The sequence below is a fragment of the Podarcis vaucheri genome (genome assembly GCF_965113315.1).
Source record: "Podarcis vaucheri genome assembly, chromosome: 17".
NCBI classification, from domain to species: domain Eukaryota; kingdom Metazoa; phylum Chordata; class Lepidosauria; order Squamata; family Lacertidae; genus Podarcis; species Podarcis vaucheri.
Genome location: NC_138755.1, coordinates 32,153,192 through 32,165,709, shown reverse-complemented (window position 1 = coordinate 32,165,709; position 12,518 = coordinate 32,153,192). Strand labels below are relative to the sequence as shown.

General features: G+C 41.3%; 1 protein-coding gene across 2 annotated transcripts in view; it reads right to left on the bottom strand.

Moving 5' to 3' along the window:
* The window catches only part of LOC309521869 (neuronal acetylcholine receptor subunit alpha-7-like), a 105,651-nt gene that overhangs the window by 39,940 nt on the left and 53,193 nt on the right, over positions 1-12,518 (bottom strand). For both annotated transcript variants that reach the window (XM_082204969.1, XM_082204970.1), the window contains exons 3-5: positions 8,185-8,229; positions 4,937-5,046; positions 2,875-2,954 (exon numbers count right to left, since the gene is read on the bottom strand). In XM_082204969.1, coding sequence (XP_082061095.1) covers positions 2,875-2,954; positions 4,937-5,046; positions 8,185-8,229 — 235 coding nt within the window. The remainder of the gene's footprint in view (positions 1-2,874; positions 2,955-4,936; positions 5,047-8,184; positions 8,230-12,518) is intronic.

The following is a 12,518-nucleotide window of genomic DNA, read 5'->3' as shown; positions in this document are numbered from 1 at the left end:
TCCAAGTCAGCTGAAGCAATTATCAAGTACAGAGCCTTTTCAGGAGTGGCACTGTTCCTACTGAACAACATTCCAGAGACTCTTGCCTGGCCCAACTCACCTGACCCTGCTTTATACATGATTGGAGCAGATCCTGGGTAAACACCCACGAATTGGGCATGATCACATGCACTTTGATCCCCTGTGAAAATTGCAACCTGCTCGTAGTCCAACTAAGTTCCATGGATCATACTACTTTTGCAAACTTCTGTTTACTGCCTATCACCAAACGTTCTACAAGTCTGTTTCAAATTACAACTGCAATGCTTCTTCAACAAACAACGACAACAACGACACTTTGGAGCGTGTGCTGACATTCATAAAAGAGCATATAATGGCCATATATTCCCTTGGAATTGATTTCATTTTCTTATAACTTGCTCTCCAGTAAAAACCCGACATCCACCCCCCTTTTTCGTCTTTGATTTACTTTGCTTTCCTCGAGGGGCTGTCTGCTCTGGCATAAATGATTCATGTGACACTAGTCGAAAGCTATGTAAGGGATTAATATTTATCACGTATTATTTGCCATCTAATTATTTCATGTTCTGCCAGTTAAAATCAGAAGCAGAAAGGAGAGAATAACAAAATGCCTCAAAGGTGCTGTTTGTTGTGCAACTTGTGGTGGCGGACAATTAGCTTGTTTTTGTTAGATAGCCAAGTTTTATTGGCTGTTCCGAATGTGCAGAGACTTGATTATGTTAGACCATTACATGCTAGTGACAGTTGGCCTTTCATCACTTGATTGGCAGAAGGAAGAGAGGTAGGCTAAGCAGCCAGGGACACCCTGGCTTCTTCCTTTCCCACTTCTGAGGTGTCTCCTCCCTCAAGCAATGGTGGCAACTTGGCTGAAGGGTCTAGAAGTGGAGGGAAGTCTCTCCTACCCTGCTCTGACTCTCAGGCTGCATACACACCCAGTGCCAGATTTACGTATAAGCTAAACAAGCTATAGCTTAGGGCCCCAAAAAAATTAAAGGGAAAAAACCCCTGGATGTACATTTCCAAAATATAAGATAAAAAACAAATAAATTAAAACCTACATACAGCAACAGTGCTTGGTGTTGTGTAGGCTCCTCTGATGTAAATAATGGGCCCCACCTGCTCCCTAAAATATCACATATTTTGTTATGTGCAAATGGCTTTAGATACCTATTACGTCCATAAATTGCTATATAGCATATATTCAACACAAAAAACAGCGACAATTTGTTGTTGACAACGGACAGCTGGACATATAAAGGGCCCCATTACCTTCAGTAGCTTAGGGCCTCATCAAACCTAAATCTGGCCCTCTACACACCATGCATTGAAGCAAATGTCTTCCCTCGGAAGGATCCTGCAAACTGTAGTTAACTCCTCAAAGAGCTGCTGTGCCCAGTCTCCTTTAACAATCTACAGTTTCCAGGATTCGCTGGCGGGAAGACAAGGGCTCATAGTGATCAAAGAGTGCTTTATGAATGGCATGTAATTATCCAAGATGGAAGAAGAAATGGCTCCTCCAATGGAGGAGGAACGGCTCAAAAAACCAACTCCTTTAAAGAGATCAACTCCAATTTGGTCAAAAAACAGAAGAGCAAGGAGTTGGTAAGAGGCTTGTTCTTTGAACTTCTGCACTCTCCCAAATGTCACTTTCGTTTTCAGTACAACTTTTTCCTCAAGTAAGTTTAGCGACAGCCCCGCACAGCATATTTATACTCTAGATTGCAATGACAGAATAATCCCCATACATGTTTTCATATGTGGCATATTCACCTCATCTGGTTATCAGAATCACAAAAAGGAACTTCCGAGTGTTAGGTACTTGTCAAGACCTGTCTTTCCTAATACTCTCTCTTTTTTATATACTTTTCAAATTTATACATTTCATTAATTTTACAATCCAGTTACCATTTCAAAACCTGACATCCTTCCCCCTCTTTCTGCGGTTCCTTAAATTTATTTTTTTCACATCTTCTGCAAATCCAAATTCATTTAATTTACTCATTTAATTACCTACTGTAACTATATACTTTTACAAAACTTCAGGTTATTACAATAATCCTGCTAATGTTTTAATCTGTTTACAATTTTCTGTAAATATTCAATAAACCATTTCCATTGTTTTATAAAGAGTTTGGTATCTTAATTTCTTATTCTTCCAGTAAGTTTTGCCATTTCTGCATATTCCATAAGTTTTTGCGTCCATTCGTCCTTTACTGGGACTTCTACTTCTTTCCATTTTGGGGCAAGTAACATTCTTGCTGCTGTAGTAGCATACATGAATAAGTTTCTATACAACTTAGGTAGTTCTGTCTCTATAATTCCCAAAAGAAAAGATTCTGGTTTGCGTGTGTGTGTGTGTGTGTGTGTGTGTGTGTTATTTTGAACATCTTTTTCAATTCATTATATATAATTTCCCAGTAAGCTTTAACCTTACTACAAGACTACCACATATGATAAAAAGAACCTTCTTTCTCTTTACGTTTCCAACATTTCTTTGATTTAAATTTATACATTTTTGCCAATTTACTTGGTATTAGATACCAACAATATATCGTTTTCCTATAATTTTCTCTTAAACCATAACACGCTGTAAATTTTATATCCAGATTTCACAGTTGTTCCCATGCTTCCATATCTATATTATGACCTATATCTGTTGCCCAGTGTATCAGGATTTTACTTGCTCACCTTTTGTCATTCGTAATACTCTCAGGCACGAACTTCATTAAAGGTTTGTGCAGTTTTAATTAAAGCATATACTAACAATACAGTTTCATTTAAGCCTTCTAATCCACAGTCACATATATGAATTCCTGATCCAGGGGATAACTCAATATATTAAAAGCCTCTTACCTGGAGGGATATACTGGCAAGATCCCGTATAGTTCACTAGAACATTTGTATGAAACGTTGCATCAAATCTCTCGTCTGCACTACAAAAGACAGCAGAAAAGGTACATGGGATGTTGTTTACTGGTTGCATTTGTTGCGATGTAAGAGATGCAAAACATTGTAAAAGATGATCCTATTGTTTTTAGTAAGACTTTAAACTGATTGAAGATCTCTGTCGCCATTTTTGTTTTTTTAATGTTTTCCAGTAGAAATATTGGAATAAATAACTCAAAATCATTGGCTACAGGAGGATAAGTCAATGCTGCAAATGATACAATACAGGCTGAACTCTGATCCTTTTAAAATGCATGATCAGCTGTAATTACTTCTTCCACCCTACAAACAGATATACAGTGGACGCTTGGGTTGCAAACGTGATCCGTGAGGGATGCGCGGTCACAACCCACAGCGTTCGCAACCTGCGTCTGCGCACTGCGGGTTGCAATTTGGTGCTTCTGTGCATGCGTGACCGCTGAAACCCAGAAGTAACCCGTTTCGGTACTTCCGGGTTTCGACGGTCCATAACCTGAAAAAACGCAACCTGAAGCAGCTATAACCTGAGGTATGACTGTATATCTATTTCTTCATTGCAAGCCACTCATGCAGAATTAGGATTTTATGCATTTTCACATGGTGAATCTGAATTTCACTTCTCCCAAGTGATTAACAATGGGGTTCTGACCAAAAATCAAAAAGATTGCCAACATGGCTGTTCTAAATGGCAATAAAATCCAGATCTATATAAAATTAGGCATAGGCTGCTGAGTGCCAAAATCATGGCAGAAACGGCCAATATAAATCAGTTTAAAAAACAAATCCTCTCCCCTCCAAAATTTGTCTTAGAATCATAGAATTGTAGAGTTGGAAGGGTCTATGAGGGTCATCTAGTCTAACCCCCTGCAATGCAGGAATCTTTTGCCCAATGTGGGACTCAAACCTACGACCCTGAGTTTAAGAGTCTAGTGCTCTACCAACTGAGCTATCTTGCAGCAGCTATCTTTGTTTAGGGAAGAGGCTCTGCTCAGAAGGCTCAAATTTGGTACAAAGCATCAGCTGCATTAAACTGCCTTTGCTTCAAAAGGCACTGATTAAACACTGAGGTTTTTAAACCTCAAGTCCCCCTTCAATTCGGTGTAGCTGTTATGTTACTATACAAAGGGACATTCAGTTTCGGCACCTGAAATACACAAAATTCAACCTTCAAATCTAATTCTACTCAAACAGCCTACAAACAAGAAGAACCAATTTGCCTACCACTGGTGATGGCCAGAATTGTTTCAGACAGGTACTAGAAGCAGTACTTTTAAAGATTTCCTGTTTAAAGTTTAAAAATTGCAACAAAGAAAGACAAGTCAGCAGCTACTGTATATAAGAAAATGGAGCTATAACCCCCTTTTACATTGGCTGCCACTTGGCATTGCTTGAGCTTCTACTTTTTTAGATCAATAATTTTGTACTGCTATATTAACAATGGCTTCTCTATAACTCACCTTGGGAGTCTAAGGACTGGAGGGGAGAATAGCAATGCTTTAAGTAATAAATGAATAAATACAATGGGCTCTAATCCTGACAAGGCTTCTATGACATTGACTTGGTTTGCCAGTGTTAGGTCTTGTGCCATTTGCCCGATACCACATCCTCCAACGTTACTTTTATTCCACAACGAAGCTTATGAGTAGGACTCCAATTGAAGGATCGTAAGTTGGAGGGCTTAGTCAACCCAATAAATGAACATCTTGTGGAAACAGGGTGGTTCTCAGCCAAATTACACATGGCAATGAAAATGTAAAATTCCAGTTGCCACAATGTGTTGGATGCAAAACCACTAAGCATCCTCCTCCTTCCACTCAGTTTGATTTACTTTGATTTGTAAAAGAACAAGGCTCATCACATTGTGCTATCTGATCACGCCTTCTTGCGTAATTGCAATCATGACCCCGGAGCTTAATAGAGCTATGTCAATTTCCATCTGTTCCTCAACTTGCTCGGGTTTTCAAAACAGCCTCAAACATGCCTTCCTTACCTGTTGTACAGAAGAATGTCTGGCACCCAAATCTGATCAGATGGGAATCTTAAATTCTGAACTCCTGGATATTCATACTGATCCCATGACAAATACGTGTCCATCCAGGACTATGGAAAAAGATGGTTTTGCAATTAAAGATCATAGATGCTGGAAAATCTGCTTTCAAAAATAATTAGTACAATATGAAATAATGCCAATGATAGCAGGCAAGGGTTATCATTGATGGGGCACAATGGTACTCCCTCTTCTAAATTTTCTTCCGCAGATTCTCCTCGGCGGTGATCTCAAGTCCATGCTTCATCTACCATGTCTTTGCCTGCCCTTCCTCCCTCTGGGGCCAGAATATTTCAGCCAACAGCAGGCAGCCAACAGAATATTTCTGTCTGCCCACAATACCCCCTGACATTAGAAAAGCTCAGCAAATCCATGTCAGAGGTTTCACCGCCACCACCAAACAGCGCATGACAGTTGTTTAAACCCATGCCTGCCCCCAAACACTTACAAAGCAGGGGGAAATCCAGTGTTCTGTACAAAAATAACACAAGTGGAGCTGAAACTTTCCCTTCAGTGCCGGATTAAGCCCTGTGGAGGCCCCTAGGCAGTCAATAATTTGGGGGTACCCAAATTATCTTCCAATATGTTTTTGATTTGACCAAACAGCAATTTTAACAAACCAATTTCAAGATCAATTCAATGCTATTTTGATATGTTATTGTGGGACCCCTAGAAGTTGTGGGGCCCATAGGCTAGGGCCTACTCTTCCTATTTGGTAATCTGGCACTGTTTCCCCTGTACTGTTTCCCTTACTCCTCACCAGTCTCTCTCCCAGTATAATTTCCTATGCATTTAGCTCCGATACCAGAAGTGATCCTGACAGGGATGAACACACTTTAGGAAACTGAGAGACTAAGCAGGCTGTGTGCGGAAGGTTAGCTCTTTTGACCTGTGTGCCTTTTCACTTTCTATGTGATTGGGGGCTGATCTGGATTCAGCAAATCTGCCACTATCACAGGTGGTTTGAGCTTGAGTGCCAATACAGCCAGCTGTAGAGTTGGTCCGAGGCAAGTGGAGCTGTCCATCTCTGCCTCTTCTACTCTCCCTAAGCACAGGTTTTTCCCAACATAGGGTTGTGCCAGTGCCTTACATTTGGAGCTGTGAAAGACCACCACCCGACATGCAAAGGGACTCATGAACCACATGGAACAAGTCCTCTATATTGTAGGTGTAATGGGTATGAGTTACTCGTGCGTAAACTGGTGCCTTTCTTGGTTAATTTGCCTTGTTAAACCTTTCTGACTGCACAGCCCCTTCTCATGGTGGCTGCCTCAGTCACTGGCAGAATCCGTCAGTGGGCGTTTCTTGAACCTCTTCCAACATAAAAGTTGTTTGACACCCAGTCTCCTCCTCCTCCTCTCACTGCGCGGGAGTCTTCTGCGCAGGGAAGGCGTGGGTAGCGGAGGACCTGGGCTCTCCTCACTGATGTCCAGTGAAGAGTCCTGGAGCCCTCTCTCCACTTCCCCCGTCTGCCTCCCTTTATCCCCGGTGTTGCGCTGATTGGCTTCCCCCTCTACTGAGCTGTTTCTCCCCCTGCTGCTGGGTCCTTCGCCAGCATCATCTGGGAGCCTCCCCTTCGCCTCTCGCTCCGATGTCAGTTCCCTGACAGTAGGGAAATTAGAGGCACGACAGCCACCAAATATGGGAGTCACGTGATCAGCTCTCCCTTCCCCTGGTGTTAATAGCCAGTGCAGCCTCCCCCAGTCTGGTGCCCTCCAGACATTTTGGTCTAAACGGCCCATTAACCCCTGCCAAAACATTCTGGTTGGGGCTGATGGGAGCTATAGTCCAAAGTGTCTGGACAGCACTAGATTTGGGAAGCCAGGTCTAGTAGAACATATCAGTGCTCTGCATTATTATTATCTCCTGCTTGGATTACTGCAATGCGCTCTACGTGGGGCTACCTTTGAAGGTGACCCGGAAACTACAACTAATCCAGAATGCAGCAGCCAGACTGGTGACTGGGAGCGGCCGCAGAGACCATATAACACCGGTCTTGAAAGACCTACATTGGCTCCCAGTACGTTTCCGAGCACAATTCAAAGTGTTGGTGCTGACCTTTAAAGCCCTAAACGGCCTTGGTCCTGTATACCTGAAGGAGCATCTCCACCCCCATCATTCTGCCCGGACACTGAGGTCCAGCACCGAGGGCCTTCTGGCAGTTCCCTCACTGCGAGAAGCCAAGTTACAGAGAACCAGGCAGAGGGCCTTCTCGGTAGTGGCGCCTTCCCTGTGGAACACCCTCCCACCAGATGTCAAAGAGAACAACAACTACCAGGCTTTTAGAAGACATCTGAAGGCAGCCCTGTTTCAGGAAGCTTTTAATGTTTGATGTATTATAGTATTTTAATATTCTTTTGGAAGCCGCCCAGAGTGGCTGGGGAAGCCCAGCCAGATGGGCGGGGTATAAATTATTATTATTATTATTATTATTATTATTATTATTATTTCACAACATCCCTTTCTGCATTTCACTGCCTCTGCTCTGTATCAGTAGCTGCTGCTGGCAGGAGGGAATAGTAACATAGGGAGGTAAAATGTGGTGGTGTTTATTATTATTTACTATACATATGTAGCTGCCCATCAGTGAACATTCCCCATAAAGCTTACAACAAAATATTAAGAACTCAGTATACCACAATGATTTTTAAAAAAACTGTAGTAAACAATTTATAAAACCCTTGGACAGAAGCTGGCTCAAGTAATTCACAGCCAGGATTTAAAACATAGTTGAATAAAAAGATATTCACCTGGTACCGAAAATACCATATAAAAAGGCACCAGGCAGGCCTCTCTAGGGAGGCTGTTCCATACCTGAGGTGCCACCACCAAAAATGCCCTTTCCTTGATAGGTCTTTTCAGTAGTGGCACCTCAGGTATATAACTATATAAATTCATGTTACAGAGGGGGGATCGAAACTTGCATCTACAATTTTCAGCAGCAGTATAGAATTTGCCTCACGTTTAGTTTGGCTCAAAACGTCATGTGGAAATGAGTTACTCGGTGTTTTGACATCTGATAAGATCAAATCAGAATTTAGTTTTATTTTTTAAAAAGCACAGCAACATTCCACAATTCATTTTCTTCTCCGTTCTCTTTTTTTCTCCATATGAAAAACCTTTCTCTGGAAAATCATTATTTTTAACAACCTGTCACATAGTTTATGTTGATTAATGGCAAAATTACTTACCATCTGTAGCCAAGCATTTGTTATCAAGACCTGGTTCTTTTCATCCTTGAAGAAAATAAAAAGCGGGAGAGGGGAATGATGAAAATAAACAGTTTTTGTCAAAGTATGAATAATTTTATTTATATTTTATCCATGTTAGTTCTTGGAAAGATAACCAAACACACATACACCCAGTGAGTAGAATTTAGAATCATCATGGCCAGCTTCTGGCATTTAAAAAAGGATTCAGATGATAAATAATTAGTGGTTGCAATTCTTGCACATCCTAATGATATTCATTTGCATTCGTTTGAAGTGGACCAGCATTGCTGTGTCACAGAATCCCGTCGTGAAGTGTTCAGCCAGAGGCCATTACAACATAAAATATTAAAAATAAGAAAAAGAGTGGCAAAATGAAATCAATAGCATAGAGTCCAAATAAAAAAAATATGGACACAATCTAGCCAAAGTTAAGCACCTTTGAGGCCCACTGAGAGAATTAAAAATTGATTTCAAACCTCTGAAATCAAGTGCTTGACCTCAGTGGAACATGTACTATAATTCTAACACAGAAGTAAAGGTCTGGGCTTAATCCACATTGTCCCATGCATACAGCACAAAGAGTTGAACTATGTGACTCCTCTCCACATTCTTCAGTGATATTGTCCTATAAAGTTTGCATCTAGTGCTGCTGGATTTACGTATAAGCTAAACAAGCTACAGCTTAGTGCCCCACTCTCTTGGGGGCCCCAAAAAATTTAAAGGGGGAAAAACTGGATGTATATTTCCAAAATATAAGATAAAAAACGAATAAAATAAAACCTACATACAACAACAGTGTTTTGTGTTGTGTAGGCTCCTATGATGTAAGTAATGGGCCCCGCCCGCTAGCCTGCTCCCTAAAATATCACTGGTTTCAGTTCAACAATTACTGTGATGAAATACATATTTTGTTATGTGCAAATGGCTTTAGGTACCTGTTAGGTCCGTAAATTACCATATAGCATATATTCAACACAAAAACAGTGACAATTTGTTGTTGGCAAAGGACAGCTAGACATATAAAGGACCCCATTACCTTCAGTAGCTTAGGGTCTCATCAAACCTAAATCCAGTCCTATTTGCATCATAAAATGAATGTCTGACTGTCCTTTAAAATACAGACAAACCTCGGTTGTCAAATGTAAACCATTTTGGAACCCTGCTTGGCTTCTGAAATGTTCAACAACCGAGCCGCAGCTTTTGATTGGTTGCAAGAGCTTCCTGCACTCAAGCGGAAGCCACGGTGGACATTTGGCTTCAGAAAAACATTCAAAAACCGGAGCTGTTCAGGAACCGAGATTTGACTGTACTGTGGTAGATCAAGGGCCACATCCCAAATATGTTACACATCATAGATGGTTGTGGAAATCATGTATGGAAGTCCTAGCTTCTTAATTAAAAATAATTGCTTTTTTTTTAAGTGAGCCACAATCCAACCAAAACAATGCACATTTGAAGTCCCAGTGATTTCAGTAGAATGGATTTAAACAAGTACTTGACTCTCCCATTAAAATCAATGGTGCTTAACACTGACTTAATTATGTCATTGTTGGTGGGCACTTCCAGATGGGTGTTATTGTGGGATCAGCGCTTTTCATGCATACAAGGTTTTCTGCAACGTCCACACAATGTCAGCCTGCATTGCGGAGAGGTGTTCTTCGGCCAACCGTGGTCCATGAGGTTGGGTATAGCCAGCTTTTATAGGTTGTGGGTGGACTAGAGTGAATCCTGCTCTGGTCCAGTCTGGTCCACTTCCAAGCCCCATCCACCCAGTGGCCAGGGTGGTATTTGCTTTCCCTTTTATATGAATATATTAAAATGTTTTTAAAAATAAAAGGTAAAGGGACCCCTGACCATTAGATCCAGTCGTGGCAGACTCTGGGGTTGGGGCGCTCATCTCACTTTATTGGCATAGGGAGCCGGCGTCCAGCTTCTGGGTCATGTGGCCAGCAGGACTAAGCCGCGTCTGGCGAACCAGAGCAGCGCACGGAAACGCCGTTTACCTTCCCGCCGGAGCGGTACCTATTTATCTACTTGCACTTTGATGTGCTTTTGAACTGTTAGGTTGGCAGGAGCTGAGACCAAGCAACGGGAGCTCTCTCCGTTGCGGGGATTTGAACCGCCGACCTGATCGGCAAGTCCTAGGCTCTGTGGTTTAACCCACAGCGCCACCCGCGTCCCTTTTAAAGATAGCTTCCTGATTTATTTCCACTAGGAGCACAAAGATTTTGCATTTTTAAATCCTGTATCTTCAACTTTCTGGGCTGTATCCAATGTTAGTCATACTCAGAATGGACCAATTGAAATCAATGGGCATGACTAACCGATCCATTAATTCCAGCGAGTCTACTCTGAGTAATTCTTAGTTGGACACAACCTTCCCCTTGCAACAGCAGTCATCCATTTTAATACAAAAGCATACCAACTAATAGACTATTTTTTCAATTCCAACTTTGGGGAAACTTTGAAGTGCATGTGAGATTATTCTCATGTCCAATTCCTTTTGTTTTATTAAGCATTGATTCACCGTGGCATCACTTTCATTTATAATGCAAGCATAACTCAAAAGGTTTATGTACGCCTGTTTTAGCTGCTAATAATCTGACATTTTACAACAAAATCCTTTTAAGAATTTCCCCTCGCCTTCCTCCTTATCTAGTAAGATCTCCATCTTTGAGAAAATGGAAGATCGTTTATCCTTGCGAATAACAGCTTCACTGGAGCAGAGTAACTGCAGACCACAACACCCTGGGTTATTGGCTCAGCTTTCACTGAGGTGGTTAACTTAGATCTGAGCCTTACCAATATTCAGATTTCAGATAGGCCTTGCAGGGCCAGCCCAAAAAACATGGCTTCCTAAGGCAGAAAAGGAAACACTGTCCTTCTAGTCAAGGTGCTGAGCAGTCAAATCTGGCCAAGTTATTTTGACACTTGAGGCAGAATTTCCCAAAATGTTCTTCCCCTAGGAGTAACAATGCCACAGGAATAAATCAAACAACACAAAGCCAAAACCAGTTCACTCTGCCAAATGGTAGAATCGGGTCCTTTCAAATAAACAAATGCTCCTCAATGAAAACTAAACAAATCCTTGCACTCAGACCCTCCAAGTGTCCCCATTTTTCAGGGACAGTCCTGGATTTACAGAAGCTATCCTGGTTTCTGATTTGATCCTGGAATGTCCCGCTTTCCTTAGGACACCCCTATTTTCATCAGAAAAATGTTGGAGGGTTTAGAGTTATCAAACATCTGAGCCATCTGAAGGCAGCCCTGTACAGGGAAGTTTTTTAATGTTTAATGTTTCATTATGTTTTTATATATGTTGGAAGTAGCCCAGAGGGGCTGGGGCAACCCAGTAAGATGTGTGGGGTATAAATAGTAAAAATTATTATTATTATTATTATTATTATTATTATTATTATTATTATTATTATTATTGAATAGGGTGTCCCTATTTTATCAGAGAAATGTTGGGGGGTATGTGCACATAGAAACTGAGCATACTGGGGAGAAGGATTATCTCTCTGTTCTCTTCCCATCCAGCCCCTTTCCCCTCTTTTTTTGCTTAACATTCAGCTTGAAGAAGACTTCTGATGAACTTGAAACCTTCTCACTACTTTTGGCTAGAGTGTCTACCATAGTTCAAAGCACATTCAAAGTACGGTGGTTAAGAACTTAATTTGTTTCAGAGGTCCATTCTTAACCTGAAACTGTTCTTAACCTGAAACACCACTTTAGCTAATGGGGCCTCTTGCTGCCACTACACCGCCAGCATGCGATTTCTGTTCTCATCCTGAGGTAAAGTTCTTAACCCAAGGTACTATCTCTGGGTTAGCGGAGTCTGTAACCCGAAGCGTCTGTAACCCGAGGTACCACTGTATCACATCACAAAAGAATCCTGGGAACTGTAATTTATTCCCTCACCTTTAAAAACGGCACATGTGCTTTAAATGTATGGCATGTACATACCATGTACATGTACATACGCATCACAAAAAAATAGCACACATCTGAATGAACGCATCTGAAATATGAGCTAATTTATAAGTACTGAGCCACATTCACAAATAATTGCTATAATTTAAATAGAAATACATTGCCCATAGCATGGAAGCGGCTGTTCTCCAAATGCTCACTTTTGTTGGGCTTCTGCTCAACTTTCTGACAGTTATTTAGCTTTAAACTGGGCTTTGACCGGACCGCCCTCCAAATGTAGGACTGTCCTCTGTTTAAAAAAGGAAATGCGGTCATAATAAAGTTATCACGCTTGAATTAGAAATCATATGGCTTTTCCACTACAGCAGAATAACTGCAAA